Genomic DNA, 19,565 nt, shown 5'->3' with positions numbered 1-19,565 from the left:
ACATCATCAAAATCTATGCCCTGATGCTGCTGCTGCTGCAACGCTAATATTAGCGCATATAAATGCATCGAAATGCACTTGTAGCCAAGTGGAAAACTGTATGGAAAGTATGGTTCATGGGTTCATAGGTTCATGAGTTCGTGTGTGTGTGTGTGGCAAATGCAATTGCCACTGAATGCATTATGGGAGAAGTGCACTGCCATGGACCATGGACCCAAAGAATTTTGTTATGTTAGCTATACAAAGTCTGCGGCAATATAATAAACGGCAATTGACTTTCGACAGCGACAAAGTTGCCAATTCCCAGGAATAGATGGAAATGGGGAGGACCATCAGAGAGATGAGAGCCAAACGAGGACAGCAGCCGGCTAGACTGAAAAGGATTAAGGCAAACATCAACTTGAAGTTCAGGGCTCGGCAAATAATTGTGAAATATGATACACGGGACACCCTGCATCTCTCTATCTATGTACATATGTACATTTATCCCTTTGCAACATTCCTGTTGTATCCTGTTGAATCTTGTTTTTGTGACTGGTTCCGTCTGTTGTTTATTTGCTACATGATTTTGATGTTACGCCCAAAAGTCAACAAGTTTTCCGGTTGTGTTTGCCTTGGACAAACATCGATGGAACATCGAATGGGTGGAGGGAGGTTTGTCAACTAATTTTATGCCCAGGGATTGTGTTTGTCCGCTTGTTAGTTTGTTACTCATCCTCTGTGTTCTGTTCTGATGTTCTGACTAATGAAATTTGTCCATTTTAGATACCAACTTTTTCTGCAAGTCAAACAGGATGTACTTCAGGGACGACTGCCAGTGGCCTTTGAATTGGCCGCCGAACTGGGTGCCTTTGTGGTCCAATGTAAGTAGAGACCAGCACCTCCTCTGTCCGCAGAGTATCTTAAATGCATTCATCATTCGCAGCGGAGTTGGGTGACTACGATCAGCGACGCCACTCGAAGGGCTATGTCTCCGAGTTCCGGCTGCTGCCCAACCAAAGCAATGAGCTGGAAACGCGAGTCTCCGAGCTGCACCAACAGCTCAAGGGCATGTCCCCATCCAGTGCGGAGTTGAACTATCTGGACAAAGTCAAATGGCATGACATGTACGGCGTTGATTTGCATCCCGTTCTGGTAAGTTACGAGCTCCGATGTCAGGGCACTGCTGCGGTCTCTGCTGCTCCACACATAACCCAGAAACCACAGCTGGTTTCGGGCAGAGTTTCCCCTCCATTCGGGTCAGCTGGGAAATGCAAAGTTTAATTTCATTTCATGGCAAATATTATAAATCATTTGCTCACATTTCTGGACCCCAAAGCATGGGTTGGGGCAGGGCAATGATTACCCCTAAAAAACCCCCTCAACTGGGGTGTCTCAGACGAGACGCTAACCCCAGACTACCGATTCCCGAACCCGATCCCCCGATTCCCCGTTCCCCTGAGTTTGTGCTGCGTAAGTTGGCACTTCATTTGCATTTTTTATTGCCCTTTACTTTGATATCAAACCTCAATAAATCACCAGCTGTGTTTGTATGCGTGTGTGTGGGGGGGCATGCGGCATGTGGCATGAACCCTTGTGCTCCACATGGTTGCGGTATGTGCGACCGCCCTTCCACATCATCTCTATCGTCGCCCTTGTGTTTGTTTATAGACACAAATCATTGACTATCGCGGCGCCAGGCAGCCGTCTTTCATTTGGCTTTTCCTTACCATTTCCCCATTTCCCTTGGCCTCAACCTCACCCTTTACCATGCCCGTTCCCCTTCTTCTTTTTCTTTGCCTTCTTTTTTAATTTAATTAACAGCTAAAATTACATTTATTTTGGTTATTCCTTTGGACGTGGACTCGACTCGGCTCGGCTCGACGTTCGCTATCCATAAAAATGCCGCCTGCTGCTAATGGGCGCCAAAGTTTCTTCTTGTTAACACATTTTTTGGCAATGGCCAAAGAGAAACTTTTTGCCTGCCTTTTGTTTTGCCAAAGTTTCGCTCTCACCAAAGTTCTCAATTCTCTTGCTTCTCCCACAGGGCGAGGACAGCGTGGAGTACTTCCTGGGCCTCACACCGAGCGGGATTGTGGTGCTGCGCAACAAGACGACGGTGGCTCATTACTATTGGCCGCGCATTGCCAAAGTTTATTATAAAGGACGCTATTTTATGCTCAGGATAAGCGATAAAAATGTAAATTTTTCACGCACCCGAATGCGACAATGCAGAGGGCCATGGGCGATTGGGAACGAGCCGGGAACGGGGGACAATGGCCACAATTGACGATGCAGATCCCCCATCTTGGTCATAAATTTGTTGGCCGACAAGTGCTTCATACAATTTGCAGTTCGTACAAAGAGTGGAATGGCTGAAAGTAGTGGAAGAAAAGGGTAGCACTCGAATGGGAATAGTCCAGGGATCAGTGGGGGATTAGAGCTGCTTTACAGCTGAGCCAAAAGCTGACCTCAAGTGTGGGATTTATCTGGGATCAAACCTCGTTTACTGGAAGCTTCTATTCTTTTTGGTGGATTAAAGATGAATCCCCAATTGCTGTCAAGTGATCAATCATCCAATTCCTGCTTGAAGCTTCCATTTAAAGGGTATCCCATCTTCTACATCGCATCCACCCGCTGTTTTCAATTTCTTATTTGCCATTTTGCAGTGTCGCCAATTTCTTTGTGTCCCCGTTCCTTTTTGGTGACAACTTTTTGGCTGTGAGCGGCATCAAGTGGCGCCAGGAGCGGAGTAAAGTGCCAGAAGACTCGTTAGCCAACAAGTAGCTGGCTGCTGCTCTCTAGTAGAAGAGATAGAAGATAGAAGACACCGAATGGCAGCCTCTGAAACTTGTACACTTTCGGGTGTTAACGCTTTGATAATCAAAAAACTTTTTGCAGCCAGTTGACGTGCACAAAAGGCGAAACTTTAACGTTTTTCCTTTTCGACTTGATTTTTGTTGGACGCTTCTTTAGCCCCCCAGCCCCGCCCTTCTTCCTCTGTCTATTTTTTTTTGGGGAATTCACACTTTACGTTCCGCAAAAGGGGACGGACCATTGAGTGCGGTAGGAACGAGTGGAAGCAACTTTTGCTGAGGCATTCATTCACTCAATTTGCCTTTGCCATCACTTGGCAACCGACTCAACTCGACTCGAGTCGACGCTTTTGTCGGCATCGTCGCTAACAGCGCTCCCATCGGTTCGTTTCCATTGCCATGGCCCCGTCGTCGTGACTTGACTTTTCCGCTTATCACACACTGCATTTCCCGCATCCTCCTTCTCCTTCTCCTTCCTCGTCTCCACAGAATGAGCTGAGCACTTATGGCTTCGAGACGCCCCGCAAATCGGCGTGCAAACACTTGTGGAGATGCTGCGTGGAGCACCATGCGTTCTTCAGGCAGGTGCGCGTCGCCCCGCTGCCCAGTTCCCAGTCGCATGCAACCGATTTGTTCCAACTGGGATCCCGCTTCAGGCACAGGTGAGTACCTTACACCAGCCAGGGTGAGACACATGCCGGAAGTATTTCGGCAGACAAGTGGGTGCAGTCATGTGCTCCGCCCTCGTCATGCCATGGCCATTAGATAAAGTTGTTAAATCCAAAAACCATAACCATGTCAGCTCCGAGCTGGACTCTGGCGTTGGTATGCCTAATTTATTGGCCCAGCCAAACCCGAAAGCGCAGCCAATTAAGACGTAACAAATTCCATTGGACCCAACTCGACCCAAATCCCCTGCCGCCTCGAGTGCATCTCATGTGATTAGCTCATTAAGAGGCAGGGCTCAAGTGGATGCTTGGCATCTGCTTGGCACTGGTTCTCAAGAGGATAAATGGGAGGGCTTGCTACTCATTAGTGTGCTGACAGGAGGCTTAGTTGAGGTTCAATTATGATGCACAAAAGAGAGACTTTTCCGATTGATGTGGGGGAATAATCCACCTAAGAGTTAGGGTAGCACATTTCTCACATTCCTTGCCTGCAATCTTTTGTCTACGACTAGCTCCAGGGTACAACCACAAGTTACTTTCAGTTTTCCTTTGCCGCGGCCAAAAAAAGAGTGCCTGCCTCCAAGTGCAGCAAGTTCGTATGTGCTCGACTCCTCAAATTTCATGCGGCTCCAATTAGAAATCATCTCTGGCCAAACAGAAGCATGGGTGCAGAGGCAGAGGCCTAGCCAGAAAGCCTGCCAGCCAGCCAGCATACATAGATCAACTTTACGCCATCGCTGGATGGTCAACTAATTGGAAGTCCAATAAAAATGTCGGATCTACGAGTCCCGGCAAGAAGCAGGAGCACACGGGACTGCCAGGGCAAGGCAGGGCAGGGCAGGGCCAGCGGGCATTCGGCCCAAAAGTAACTCGAGTGCAAAGCCCACTAATGACTTTCTGTGAAATGCGGCTCTAAGCCACGTCTGACCAAATGCAAGGCAAATTGTGCATGACGAATGTGGCAGGGGATTGGGTCTGGTCCTCGAATGGAGGGGAAGGGTGTGCAGGTGGGGGCCAAGTCCATATACTGCTGTCCTGCCTCCATGTTTATGACAGACATTTGCGGTGACTGCGGCTGACCATTTATTTGCTGCGCTAAACTTTCCTGCCCCCAAATCGAGTTCACGTGGCCACGAAACTATTAACTTGGCCAACAGGAGAGAGTGTGTGTAGTGTCGGGGAGGCCTCTAGCCAACAAGTAGAAGAAAAGTTCTCGGTCTGGTTTGCATTTTACGAGACAGAGGGAGCACCAAGGGCCTTGGCGTTTTTAATTTGTGAAACAAATGAAAGTTTTTTCTTCGTTTTTATTCTTTTTTGTTGGTCCTGGGTTTACAACCTTTTTATGGCTCACTGCTCATTATTAGCCAAAACCATCAAGAGCAAGTCTTCCTTCCCTCCGATTCTTGCTCTTGTGCTTGCCTCTGCCTTGCCTTTGCCTTTGCCTCTAGCCTGCTTTTTTGGCATACTCCCCGTTTCTGTTGTTAATATTTTTGGACGCCTTTATGCCTACTTTTATGTTGTGCCCAACACTCAACACTCAACACTCGCCACTCGCATGTCTGCCACCAACCAACCAACCAACCAACCCCCCGCCAACTCCCGAACAACACCCCGAAACAACCCGAAAGTCGACCGGACAAGCAAACGGAGAAGGATGCACTGGCCGCCGGACGATCCCCGCCAGCCTTCACTCGCGTGCCCTCCAAGCGCCAGCCCAGACGCGTGATTGATGACTTTTTTAACAGCCACAAAGGAGGTGGCACCAACCTAGCAGGAGCAGGAGGAGGAGGAGGAAGTTCTCTAGGAGCAGTCGTCGGCAATGGAGGAGTCGGAGTCGTCGGCAGTGCAGGAGGAGGAGGCATCAACATGGGCAACAGGCCGCTGCCACAGCCAGGTCTGGGCAACAACATCTCCAAGTGAGTATCCCCCCGAAATGTCCATCATTTGTTTTCATTCCATGCACAAAAGTTCTGATTTACCCATCGCCCATATGCACAAAGCGAGAGAGTGAAAGAGAGAGCAATTACTCTCTCTCTCTCCAGTACTTTCCTTTTTTATTTAGTGTATTTTTTACCCATTTATGCAGCAGGCGCTGCTGCTGCTACTTCCTTTGACGTAGTTGTTCCTTTTTGGGATACGTTTTTTGTGTGTTTTTTGTGGTAATAATTTTTAGAGGCTGCTCCCGCCGTCGCGCCGGAAGAGCTCTCATGTGGCCCGTTCGAGAGTTCGAGTTCGAGAGCCTTTCCCTTTGATCTGTTTTTAATTTTCAAACATATTTTTGGGGGCCAACAACGCTCCACAGAGTGTCTGGCAGCATCCAATTGCAATTTGGTGGCACGGCTCACTTGATTGTCTCGCTCGGTTCAATCTGAAAGGAATGCAGCCAGAACACTTCATCACTCGCATTGCCATTACAATCCATTTCATGTTTGTGTTTGACAGAACCCACTGGTTGGGTTGGGCATGGGCCTGGGCCTGGGCTGAATCCTTGGCATTGTCCTCGTTGAAGTGCCCTGACCCATGCTATGGGTTGCTCGATGTTTTGTTTCGAATTTCGTGTTCAAAATCCATTTAGTTGCCATTTTGAAGGCAGTTACATTGTCTAGACGCAACATTTATTAAATGTTTTATGGTTGTGCACATCAAATTATATAGACAAATAAAAATGCAACCATTAGTCGAGTTTCTGGGCAACGGAAACCGTTGCCAGGATGTTGCGAACCAGCGATTAAGTGAGGCGGAAGGACACAGAGAGAGAGATTGAGTCATGCAATGAGATTTATGGTTAAAAAGTAAGAACAGCACACACTCCACACACATTCCACGCAGATCCCATAACAGCAGTTGGAATTAGAGAGTAGTTTCCCACTCACACTCCCACTCTGCTTTTTTCTGTCAGTGTTTGCTGTCAGTGGCAGTGTAAGTGTTGTGCTGCCCACCTTCACCTTCCTGCATGCATAAATTACACGCTCAGGTGAGGGTCTAAATAAGGTAATAGAAGCCAATCCCAATCCCAATCCCGATCCGCACAAAGTGTTTCTGGCTGTGTAATCGGTGGACAGGCAATTCCTAGGAAGCGACTGCGACTGCGACTGAGATTGGGGACTGGGATGAGCAAATAGCTCACGTCATTTATCATTTGCAAACAAAGAGAAGCCCAAACATCAGGCAGCCGGGACAGGCCAATCAAGTTGCCTCCTGCCGCCTGCAGATAGACCTGCACCGAGAGATCGAAACGACCAAAACGAAGCGGGAGCATAAATCACTAGGCACGCCTTGGTCTCAGTCTCAGTCTCACTCGCAATCTCAGTCTCAATGTCCGTCTCTGAGGCACGTTCTGGATGGCCAAGTCCAAGTCCAAGTCAAATGGCGACGACTCCTGAGAGTACGAAATGATTGCCCGCTGATTGCCAGTGCGGCAATTACTCAATTTTACACACGCGCATTATTTGTCTGTGTCGATCTTGGATCTGTGCTGCAGTTGGATGTGTTGGATGTTGGAGTTCCACTTGGAGCTGCCGAATGGGAGTTCGATGTTCTGGCTTAGGACTGGAGACGATCCTCTTCGGAGGCACCTCCGACAGCCTAAATGGCCCCCAATGCCGCAGACTTTAATCAACGTTTATGTTAAACAATTTAAATTTATGGCAAAATAATGCGAGACTGATCCCCCATCTCTTCTGTTCATCCTGCTCCTCCTCCAGCAACTATGACAGCCCCTACCGATCCACCTATAGCATTCCCACCAGCCTGGGCATCCGACCCTGCCACCAGCAGTCCTCCCAGCAGCAACAGAACAACAATTCCAGCAGCTACAACAACAACAGTCAAGGAAACCTCCAGACACCTGACTCGCCGCGAAGCACGCGCAGTGCCCCCTGGCCCAGGTCCCAGCAGAGATCCCTCTTCGGCCACAATCCCTCGAGTCCACGCTCCGTGAGATCGGCCAGCACAGCGCATCATCACCACCATCATGGACACCACAGCCATGGCCATGGCACCAGCCACCATCCACACCAGCAGTCGTCCTCGTCGTCGCACCACCATCGACAGCAGCGGGCCAGCTCCTCATCCGCCTCGCATCAGCAGCAGCGCTACAGGTCCAGCTCTGTGGAGAGTCATTCCTCGAATGACTCGAGATCCACGCGAAGGTGAGTCTTCCCACAGGAGATCCTCTAGGCTGAGTCCCTGAATCCCTATTCCCTTTACAGACACAAGCATCGCCATCGTCGCACCTCTGACAATGAGAGTGAACTGTCTCGAGGCTCGGGTCGTTCGGGGCGTTCGGGTCGCTCGCATCATCGCAAGCATCGCCGCTCGAACAGGCATCGACGTGACTCGGCAGGCGGTTCGGATCATGACAGCACCCGGGGACGCAGCTACTCCGGACATCGCAGCTCCTCGATGAGGAGTGGCAGTGCCGAGCTTATCGACTCCACCACGCAGTGGCGAGAGGTGCAACGACGGCAGGCGGAGGCCAGTCTTGGCCAGAGCTCTGTCCAACAGGCGGCCGTGTCCAAGAGCAGCATGGTGGCCCGCAGTCTGCACAGCAACGACAGCCACTCGGACACGCATTCGCACCACAAGTCAAGGAGGCATCGCAAGAACAAGTAAGTGAAAGGATACATCTAGGGGAGAGCTAGATGATGCTCAATCCCAACTTCCTTTCCATAGATCTCCTTCGGAGTCGCGCAGTCGCATGTGGAACAGCGAGCTGGCCAAGCATCTGCAGTTCGACCTGGTGGACACCGAGGGCATGTCGGAGCAGCAGCTAAGGGAGATACCCTACACGGTGGTGGAGACCACCTCAAAGCGCTCCAACTCCAATCTGAAGATCCACAAGAGCAACAGCAAGAGCAGCGTGGGAGCCAAGAGCACGGGCTCCGGCAACACCATAACCAATGGCAGTGGCTCCGCCAGTGCCGGACAGGCGCGGATTCGCGTGGATCGCATCAGAGGGTGAGTAGGAAAAGGATCTGGCAGATATAGCGGCTGGTTCTTATAGTTGAGCCGCCTTTCAGGCTCTACTACCAAAGTTCGCACCCTCACGACGCTAGTGGCGGTGGCGCCAGCGCGGGAGGAAATGCGACGAAGAACGGATCCATACGATCGGCCAGCACGATATCATCGCGAGAATGTGAGCGCAACAATGGATTGGTTAGGTAAGTGTTAACTAGGGGAAGTCTTACTTGGGATACGGGTTGAAAGTCTCTTTCTTTCCTTGCAGAATGATGTCCAGCATGAGCATGGGTGACTTCATCTCACCCACTGGCTCGAATCTGAGTCCATTGGAGAACTCTGCTCTACGCGTTTCGCATGAGCACACAGATTCGGGTTTGGGCGCTGATCAGGATTATGCGTACTCCTCTGAAAGGTAAGTGACTTATCATACTATGAACGATATTTGCCCACAATTAGTGGCATAATTATTTACTTGGAATTTCCATACGTCTCCCTAATGCGCCTCATACCATACCCAACCCATTCACAGATCCAGCGACAGCACACGCTATGGCACCAACAAATCATCGGGCGCTTCGAGCGGATCACATCGAAAGTCGGGCGGCAGCGCCGGAGGTGGCACCAATGGCGGCTACAACAGCCTCATGCAACAGACTGTGAGTAATCAGCAGCAGCAGCAGCGCTCGCTGTTCGCCCAACAGCAGCGGCAACAGCAGCAGCAGAAGTCCAATTACAAATACGCCTCCTCCTCATCGACCACTAATCCCACAAGCGGCGGTGCAGGCGGCCTGGCGCCGGTCCACAACGCATCCTCTTCCTCGGGCCATGGGCACACGACTACCAATCCCAATCCCAATGCCAACTCCCCAAACCCAAACCCAAATCCAAAAACAAATGCAACTAACCCAATGCAGTCGCCGGCGGCTGGCCACGCCAATCGCCTGCTCCACTACACGACCTTTGAGAACAACCAGTACAAGTTCAGCCTGAACAACGCCCTGGCCAGGGGTTCGGGATCGATGGCAGGGGCCGGCGTGGCCACCGGCGGTGGCAGCAGCAGCAATCTCATGGTTTCCACTGGTGGCGGAGGTGCTATTGGGGGTGGTGGTGGTGCTTTCAGCAGACAGCGCAGCTTCGTGGAGTGGCCCAGCAATCCGGCGGCCCCGTACTACTATCAGGGGCCCTCGACGAGCGCGGCGCAGGTGAAGAGGCGCGATGCCAAGTCGGACATTGGGGTCCCAACGCGACGTCTCTCCGGCCAGAGCATAACCAAGACTCAGCTGCTGACGGGCGGGGGCGGCGGAGGCGGAGTCCATTCCCAGTTGGCTAATGCCAGCTGCTATCCACTGCACTATGCGAGCAGCAGCGTGACCAGCTCTGGGCACAGTCGTCCCCCGGGTCAGCGCTCTGGCCAGGCGACAGCTTCTGGCCGCTATGGGATGCAGCCAGCCAAGTCGGATCTCTTCTTGTCCTACATCCATGGGGCGGAGTACGAGCGGCCCTACATCTACAACTATAAGATGCCGCAAATGCCAGGCGGGTCGGGGCCGGGCGCCGGGGCTTTGGCTGGTGCTGCGGCTGGTGCGCCTGGGGGATCGCCATCGGCCAAGAAGCAGCCCACCGCATATCACATCTCTGGCTCCCAGACAGCCGATCCGCCGCCACCGCCACCGCCTCTGTACGGCGGCTCGGCGCCCGCCAACGATGTCATGTACTATCAGTTTGACAAAGGAGCCGCTCCGTCAACGTCAACGCCGCCCATTGTACAGCAGCCGCAGTCGATGCAGTCGATTCAGTCGTTGCAGTCGATACAGTCGATGCAATCGATGGCATCGAGGCAGCCATCCTCGTCCGCGTCGTCTTCGGTGGCTGGCGGTCCATTAGTCTATCTGCAACATGGACAGAATGTTGCCCCATCGAATGTCACCTCCACGCAGCAAACTGTGAGTAAGATTTGAGGTCCGTCGCATGTTGCGTGTAAGCCGTAAACCTGTCGCATGTTGTTCTCGTTCTCGTTCTCGATGTTGTTGTCTTTTTGTTGTCTTTGTCTTTGTCGTTGTCGTTGTCTCTTCTTCCTCATATTGTTGCTGCACAACTTGTGTTCTTTTTTCCCTTTGTTGCATGTTCTGTTGTTCGCTAAGTTGCATCCAACTTTTTAAGTATTTCCTTACTTTGGAGTTGAAGTTTGTGTTTTGCCGCGTCTCACTTTAATTGAATCCCGTACTTTATTGGCATTATCGCATTCGAGCGGAGCACTTAGTTCACTTGAAGCGTACCTAGTAGCTGCTACCTTAAGTATCTCTAAGCATAAGTACACTCGTATATACCATCTATATGTACGTATAAAGTTAGTTGTAAGAGTCTTCTCTTGACTGCATGACGTATACTTAATTTTCTAGCACAAAATTGTATTTTCTGTGATTTTTTTTATATGTTTGTATGTTTTTTTGGGTTTTTATTTTTCTGAAACGAAGCCCAGCTCGTACGAGTGTATATGGCTTTGTGCAAGTGTAATAAGTAACTGAAGCTTTTATGTTGATTATTTTGTAAGACTCATTGTAAACATTTGGAGTGAGAACCGGCAGCCAGCAACTGTCTGTGTCTATGTCTGTATCTGTGTCCCCATTCTAGAAGCGCACTTATCTCTTATACACACCCTCATGAGTATCCTCTAACCCCACGCTCTCTCCATCTCTCACTGTGTGTGTGTGTTATCAAAAGGCAAGTCTATGTCTGGATATAAGCTCCACTCGCACTCATTCGTCTGCTACTATCTGAATTGCGGGATAGACTGAAATTTAATTAACTTAAATTTAAGGCGTGAGAAAGATACTCCATGCACTCCAGGGAGTCTTTTTGACTAGGCGGCGGCACACGAATGCCAATAAAATAGTTTTGTGTAAAGTTTAAGGAAACCAGCGCCATAAACATGCCCCCAATCAGATCTTTGTGCCAGAACTTTGCTCAACTCAAAAGTATGCTATGGCCAGAAGTTTGCCCAATTTCACGCATGCCTAATTAACAACTGAAATATTCCAACTAATTTTTGTTTAGCGCACAAATAAATTGCCCAAAAGTAAAAGACCCATAAAGACCCAGCAGTGAGAGTCAAGACAAAAGGCTGAATGCTGAGACAGTAGGTCTGCAGGGAGGAGCTGGAAGGGACCTCAAGATTGAAGGCATGGCAATAAAAGGGAATAAATAATAAGCAACTATTTGCGCTACATTATCCAAGTTTATATAACAGACAAGATTGTCTGTCTTCTGCGGGTGGGGGTGGTGGTGGGAGTTTATTTTTGGGCAAATAATTTCAACTAAAGCTGATGGCACAAATTTTGTAGCTACCAGAGCAAAAATACTTACAATTCTAAAATAAATTCTGGGCCAGCTTCCAGCAGAGGCACAAGCAGCAGCTCCTTGGATCTCACGACCCACTCTCATATATAAGCGAATAAGTGTGCGTGTGTGTGTGTATGTGCGTAAGAGGATATAGCCATATGTAGATGTGTGTGCGTGTGTCACAAATGGCCTGAATAGCAACAACGACAGCCAACGACCAACAGATACCGAGTACATAGAAACATTTTCGAAATGTTTGGCATAATTTTGCTATAAAATAAATTTTGCAAAATTGTTTTTCCTAAGCTGGGAAGCAGCTTAGTAAAGAGCAGACCCAGAACTGGAACTGAAGCTCAGAGAGCAAGCAGCGTCCGCCTGGCAACGCCTGCCAAAAGCAACGACATCAGCAAGGACATCAAATAAAACAAGCAAATCAAAAATTATGACAGCACAGCAGGGGGCAAGAAACAAGCCAAACATGAGCACAGGGACACAGGGGATACGGGTAGACGAATGTAGAACGCAAGACACATGGACACAATCTTGGGCCAGGCCAGCAGAGTGGCAAAGTGCGCAGCCAGCGGCCAAGAGACAAACGCCAATGCTGACAACCCTCAAACAATGTCCCTCAGTCGGTGGGGAGCATGTGGCTTGTGGGTGCTTTCGGGTTGAGGGCGTGGCACTGGATATGGTGGCATGTCCTCGCCGCCCCCCGAAAAGCAGTTAAGTCAATAAATTTACTGATTTAATGTGGCAAAAGTTTCGATTGTTGTTGTCTCTGTCATTTGGTCTGCTGTTGTTTCAAGGGTTACAGCACTTTTGGAGAGCAAAAGGATGGCACGAAAGGATCTCCAATGATGGGTTTGTCCTGTGCAAAACGCCTGCAGTTGTTATTATATCCATTGTTCTGACCCATGTTCTTTGGTGGTGTTGTTGTGCCTGTCGCCTGAGGGCCCCCACCACACGCACATCCAGGCGGAGCGAGCCAAAGACTAACAAATGTTAGATTAACACAATTGGCAAACAATAAAAGCAACAAAGTTAGACAAAGCTTTGGCTTGAAGCGATTTGGTCGGTAAATTGCTTACAAGGAGAAGATCTTAAGGATGGGGCAGGGGGAACTGCAAAGCCAGAGGTGTGATTCCTAGAAATTCAACAAATTTGAGAGCTACTTATTTATTTATATAAAATTCTTTTAACAGAGAAAACTTTAGTTGCCTATTATTTAAAGCTTACATTTTAAAACTTTATTAAAATTCAATGAGCAAATGGCATCTGCATATGTACATACGAGTATATTCCGATTCAATAACGTTATTACAAACTTTGCTTTGACGGACAGCCAGTGGACCAGAAATCCATTAAATATTTAACTATTGGTCAACAATGTAACGTTAAAACAATAACGAAGCCGGCTTTTCACACAGCTTGGGGCAAAAAACGTGCTAACAGCAAATAATTATAAAAAAATATTTGTGATTGCCGCCCATTGATTTATTGGCAGAAAACATTTTTACCCTGACAAATAGTGCGGAAAATGTAGAAAAAGTTCAACAAAAGGTAAAACTTTGAACAAATAATATTTTTATTTTCACGGAATCCGGCGATGATTTAATTATGCAGGATGTAGACTAATTGAAAATGGGAAATGTAGAGAACACTCGAACACTCGGTATTTTTTCTGGCTCTAAGCGCTCTATTGTCTTTTCGCCGACGGGGCGGCATATGTCGGCGCATTCCTGTTTTATTTTCGCATGCATTTTTCACATTTTTTTCAAACAAAAATATTTCAAATGTTTTATGCATAGCCGGGAATAAAGGATTGAAGCCCAGGGGAGTACTTGAAAAGGAAAAAAACAACTAAGCAGATGGGACACAGGTTGGTAGGTAATAATTATCTTTGCTGGTGACAGTTGCTAGACGAGGTCGGAGGTCGGACGAGCCCTGACATTGGATGCCATAAACGGAGCAGCCTTGTCCTTGTGTCGCCCCTGTTGGCCGCGTGTTAATGAAGGGGGCGTTTGACACTCGCCAACATTTATGCCACACAATTTGATGCATTAGCGTGTCTATACTCGTGTGTATGGCTGTGTGGGTGGCATGCCAAGGGCGTGTTTAACATAGGACTCTGCCCAATTAACACACACACACACAGCCAGACACATATGCCCCATTCTCGTGCCCCATCCATATACACACCCATAAACGGGAGCGAAGAAAATTAATTAAATTCCTTTGGTTTGGGCCTTGGCCAATGCTTCTCTTCAAGTTTGTTTAAGCAATCTTGTACGTGTTTCCATTAGGCTACAATTCAAAGTTCATTATTGAATGGAAATGGGCGTGCCACAGCGCCCACCCTGGCTTTTGGCATGGCATGAGGCATAATAGATAAGTTTCTCTGTTCCCTGTTCTCCGTCTGTCTGTATATCTGGCTGGCTGTGTGGTGTGTTTCCTGTGAGGCAACAAATACGATTTTCAAGTTGAATGCAATTTTAATTAATAGAAAATCAAACAAACTTCTGAGCCTTCCTCAGGCTCATCCACGCACACACATTTCCAATTCTATGCACAAAATATGTATATGTAGATACATTGTACACATAAGTTGTGTTTGCAACAAACTTGTAGTTGGCTACAAAAAGCATAAGCTTGAAGCAACACAAAGGCCTTAAGCTTAAGTGAGTGCAGGGTAGACACAAGCCCGAACCCCTATGCCATATCCATTCCTATAGACTCTTCCTGGGGGCTCTCTCTTAGGGTCTTTGAGTGTGTTTGTGCACCTTTCTGATTTCATTTACAAATGAATATGTCGATCTCTCACTACCTGGAGCCATTCTCCCCGCCTGTTTATCTTCCCTTTTGTGTCTGTGTCTCTATGCCTGCCTCTGTGTGCGAGTTCCTGTATCTGTGTGATTTTTGCCAAAGAACTTGGCATCATAAAGGCATCAAATGTGCTAAAGCAGAACGTGTCTTGAGCACAAGTGAATGAGCTTTTAAGTGTATTGAGTCTGAGGCAGAAACGCTAGAGGAAGTGAGATTCAATGCGATTAGTTACCACACATGTCTGACGGATGAATGGCTTAATACATTTCATAAATGGAAATTAGTAGGAGCTTAATTTCAGTACTTTCTTCTCCTCAGGCAGACTAAGTAAACATTTTCAAATTTATAAAGATGCAAATAAATACAAACCGAAATACATTCCACTGAAATAATGTAAAAGCGATGTAATGTAAATATTAATTTTTGTATCTAACCAAAGAGCTTACATTTTTGGAAAATTTACGGAAAATACCAAGTAAAAGATTCATTTGATAGAAATACTATCATAATGGATACTTTTCATAGCCTAGAAGACGTCTCCTGTTAAATTAAAACTCGCTTTTTGCTCAACTAGATATTTGTTTTTGGAAAATTAAAGTGCAGTCCAATCCCCAGCAGATGTGTGGTGTATCTAACCCCTGCTACAGGTACAGCTACAGCTACAGCTACAATTGGTATTACAACAAAGCAATCGCTCTGTGCTATTCGCCGTGCAATCAAGAGCGAACCGCAGGGCGTGTGGCATATGGCGAATGGTGAATGTCGAATGGGTTAGGGGAGCACGGACCAACACAACTCAGACGTATACCGACTCGGAGGTACATGTACCACCTGTGTGCGTGGTTTGATGCGGTTGGTCAGCTGTTTGGCCGTCGGCCACCGACCACCAACCTGCCACCACTGGCCACTCCATAGAGAGTGCAATCAGGCGGACTTTTGTTGCCATTACCATTAGCATTGGCATTTGGCATTGTTGCTCCCGTTGTTATTCGAATATTTTCCGCTGCTTTTCATTGTGTGTAATTAAAATTGTGTATCGGGACAGGTTACGCCCATGGCGCTAATGATAAATTTATAAGCACAAAAGGAGATAGAAAATGGGGGGGAAATGGGTAAATGTTAACAGGGGTCTTGTAATTTAATTAAAACTCAAAATAGCATAACATTTTTGTGTTGATTTTGTCAATGGATATTCGTATTATGCATATATGTATATGATTTACATAGTCGTTTAATGAAGCATGGCATGCATGTCTCCGAGTCTCTAAACACCAATGTCCACAATTAATATGCTAGTCGTAAGTTGTGGCCTGATATTGTTATATTTTGTAAGTAAAACTGTGATAATGTAGAGTCGAGTAAGTGCATGCAAAATTGTGCTAAAACAACTGGTCCATAGAGCCTGATTAGAGCCACCCCAGTCCTGCAAGAAAGCTAAACCTTGTTTGTATTTTCAAAATCCCCTCAACACACCGAACTACCCCCGAATTCGATACCCCCTACCCCGAAATCGTAATCGAAATCGAAATAGATGCGGACACACTCATCGTCGCATTCGTGCAGCGAGGAAGATGAGGCCATGATGGTGCTGGAAGCCATGCAGCAGGATGCAGCACAGACCACCAACGACGAGACAGAAGATACAGATGACATTTATGATGATGAGGCGGCCGAGGCTGAGGATATGTTTGATGCAGATGCACCTTTGATGTCGCCAACCGGCAGCCACAACAGCACCAATAACAATACGTGCAACAACAACGCCATCAACAACAATGGGAGGCAGTGCCACGTAGTGGCAGTGGCAGCAACAGCGGCGACCAATATTAATTTCGATAATTGCAATGCGAATGTCTACAGTGGTCAACAGCAGCAGCCGCATCAGCTAGGGCCAATTTCCACAGCAAACCAAACGTTAAATTGTCCCGCACTGAACGCAAATACAAATACGAATACGAATGTCAAGTCCAGTAGCAATACCAATCCCCCTACCAATACTAGTAACAGTACCAGTTCCATTGCGAATGCGAATGCTCCAACTAGCGATCCCCCGTCCAACGTAGCTGCCCCAAGCACCTCAACAACAACAACTACAGCAGTGGCAGCAGCAGCGGCAGCATCATCGGCAACAACTCTAACGAACTTGCACTCGAATTTACAACAAAATCAAAACATTTCCTCCAGCTTAGAGATAATCCTATCGCCAATTATCCAAAGTAGTCGACGGTAAGTTTTTATTTTCAGTTTGTTTTTCGGTTTCGATTGTACCCACGCCGCTTGATATTCGTATGTGGGGTAACAATGCTACCCGTTCTACTTTTTTCTGTTTCTGTTCTCTTTTTTGTTTCTGTTTTCTTTTTGTAGCTAACATGACAAGTTACTCAGATACTTATTTGACCTGCATGCCACAACGACAAACAATGAGCGTGACTACCCTTTAGTTGGAAATTGCATTCGTTTTAGCCCATACCCTACCAAGTTGCAGTTGACTTAAATCGAACCCATAAAGGACATTGTGTTTCCCCGATTAAGTTGAAGTTGATGCGTTGAAATGTTTGCTAGAACTGAACCCTGGGAATGTTGAAGAAGAGATTTTCTATTATTTCGATTTCATTTCATGCATTTATCCCCGTCTCATCATCACTCTGCAATCTATATAAATATACCAGGGCGTTCCCCAAACCCTTTCGTATGCATAACCCTTATTAATTTTGAATTAAAGCAACTGCAGATGATTCCCATGACCAAACCCATTTGAATTGAGAACTCCCAATGAATGCTGAAGATGGCTTTGCTTATTATTGAATTCCATTTGCTGCCAACAAGCATCCTTTCTTACGCATTTAACCTTTATTGAATATCCGTTCAAAATTTAAAATAAAAATCCCCATCAGCGACACAGAAGACATCGTCTTTAAGTGTGTAAAAACAAAACGGAACGAAAACATTATAAATTATGTATTAATGTGCCCGTTAGGCCTGCGGAGCTCTGGCATCGGAGTCTCTGTGGGATCTCCCCAAACAGTTTTTGGCCTCTTGCCCTCGCCTCCTCTCGCATTTTCAGCTGCCAATTTTCAATTGCCTCCAGGCAAAAATCCCGAGTGGGGTGGGGCGACGGCGTGTGGGTGGCAGGCAACAACGATAACAATCGTGGGAGGGAAACAACAATGGGAAAGCCTCTCGCAGGCAAACATTCATTTTCATTTCAATTTCACTCGGTTCTTGCTTTCATTTTGGATTTACATTTGATTTGACTGCGATGCGTACGCCGTTGTTCTCGTTGTTTGCCTCCATCTTGGGAGGCATCCAGAGTCTGCCGAGGCCAAAGTCCTTGCCACTTGCCTCTGGTTTTGCATCGGCTGCCTCGACGTTTTTACGCTTCGACAGACAGTGGGAACGCACAAATATTTATGTAAGCTGGCAGAGACAGGGCGATGGGTACTAGGAAATTCAACAGCCTATTTACAAATGAATAGGTTAATGTCATTGGAGTGGATGGGAATGGAAAATGGGAATGGGGATGGTGGGCAGATTCTGCCACGTTGTTTACGAGCCGAACTTTGGGGCAAATTGACTTTAAACATGTCAATTTAAATGTGGCCTCGACCCTTGGATGCCAAATCATCCCCCAAAAATAAGCAGTCCTCTGTGTGTCTGTGTGTCTGTGCTCCTCATTAAGGCACTCCCCCAAAAAAGTAGGCTATATATTGCCGTTCAGTCAGAAATATTACCCATACGCCGCATTGCACGCAGCCAGTGAAGCAACAAAATGACAATTTCACAACAAATTAAATGCCCAGCCAGGCGGGCAGACAAACCGAACATTCATTCATATATGTACGAATCTACGTATGTTTGGGGAATATGTACACACAGCCTGGATATTTCTTTGAAATGGGAATTGCAAGTAAATGACCTTCAAACTCGATAAGCGAGAAACAAAACAAGCGAAAGTGCTGAAAATATACATAATTTTCGGGACACCACCAAGACAAAAGACCCCGCACACACACACACACACGCACAGACATCACCATAAATGTGTATATGGGAAAATATGATAGGACACAAAGCAGTCGCACACACGCTCTCCCCAACACACAGCGACCCTCACAAACATTAAAATATACGATCCCGGGCTAGAGCTAGCCGGAAAATGATATTTCTGCCGGCTCGATGGCCAGGACACCATGTCTCTGTGCCTCCATCCCCTCACTTGCAGGCATAAATACAAATTTCAACAAAACAACAGGCCACAAAACAAAAATAAACCCACCCAAAAAAATACAACAACAACCAAAAAGGCGATGAAAGCAACAAAAAAAAAGGCGCAATGGTGTCGCAACAACAAGTCAGCGACAGAAAAGGCAAACATTTCATTTCATAGAAATACTTTGGAGCCAAATAAACAAAAGTTGTGGCGGCAACCGGAGGAAAAATATACCAACAGTTGAAAGGGAATGTTGTTTGCTTAGGTCATATGTGAAACTTTGGTTACACTTTCTAGGAAATGTTCACAATAGACCTTTGAAAACCTAATACTTCAATTTCTGTAATTCTTTCCATGTATTATATATGATTTTTGCAATCTTTTACCCTTCTTTTTCGGATCCTTCTTGAGTACTCTTTGTATTCGTGTGCCACCTTGCCCAGAAACCACTCTAACTCACTCTTGAAAGAGTATGACACGCCACAAAGGGTCGACGCATTCGACCTTGCTACAACAACGACAATTCTTATTTCCCTGTGGCTCCCCCCTGTCATCCGAGGTCCTAGCTACTCGACCCCCCCTAGATATGACCATTTTGTGCCCCATCGCGACTTGTAGCTAGGCCACACGCAACCGACGAAAAGGGGCAACCCAACAAAAGGACGCAGCACAAAACTTTACGCATTTTTGTCACAGCAACAACAACAACAATAGCAGCAGCAGCAGCAGCAACAAAATAGAGAAAAACGAGAGAAAGGAAAGAAAAGT

At 47.2% G+C, this 19,565-nt stretch overlaps 1 protein-coding gene across 6 annotated transcripts in view; it reads left to right on the top strand.

Annotated features, from left to right (window-relative positions):
• The window catches only part of LOC117896064 (band 4.1-like protein 4), a 60,563-nt gene that overhangs the window by 38,276 nt on the left and 2,722 nt on the right, over window positions 1–19,565 (top strand). For 2 of the 6 annotated variants that reach the window (XM_034804083.1, XM_034804084.1), the window contains exons 5-15: window positions 766–863; window positions 926–1,134; window positions 2,027–2,179; window positions 3,285–3,457; window positions 5,092–5,379; window positions 7,168–7,614; window positions 7,675–8,073; window positions 8,138–8,422; window positions 8,485–8,625; window positions 8,691–8,837; window positions 8,955–9,081. In XM_034804083.1, the coding sequence (XP_034659974.1) occupies window positions 766–863; window positions 926–1,134; window positions 2,027–2,179; window positions 3,285–3,457; window positions 5,092–5,379; window positions 7,168–7,614; window positions 7,675–8,073; window positions 8,138–8,422; window positions 8,485–8,625; window positions 8,691–8,837; window positions 8,955–9,081 (2,467 nt within the window). Of the gene's footprint in view, window positions 1–765; window positions 864–925; window positions 1,135–2,026; window positions 2,180–3,284; window positions 3,458–5,091; window positions 5,380–7,167; window positions 7,615–7,674; window positions 8,074–8,137; window positions 8,423–8,484; window positions 8,626–8,690; window positions 8,838–8,954; window positions 10,369–16,118; window positions 16,814–19,565 lie in introns of all 6 variants that reach the window. The other 4 variants (XM_034804080.1, XM_034804079.1, XM_034804082.1 and 1 more) reach the window with 4 other exon arrangements.

The sequence above is a fragment of the Drosophila subobscura genome, chromosome O (assembly GCF_008121235.1).
Source record: "Drosophila subobscura isolate 14011-0131.10 chromosome O, UCBerk_Dsub_1.0, whole genome shotgun sequence".
NCBI classification, from domain to species: domain Eukaryota; kingdom Metazoa; phylum Arthropoda; class Insecta; order Diptera; family Drosophilidae; genus Drosophila; species Drosophila subobscura.
The sequence above is the reverse complement of the archived record's forward strand: the minus strand, read 5'-3'. Positions and strand labels throughout refer to the sequence as shown.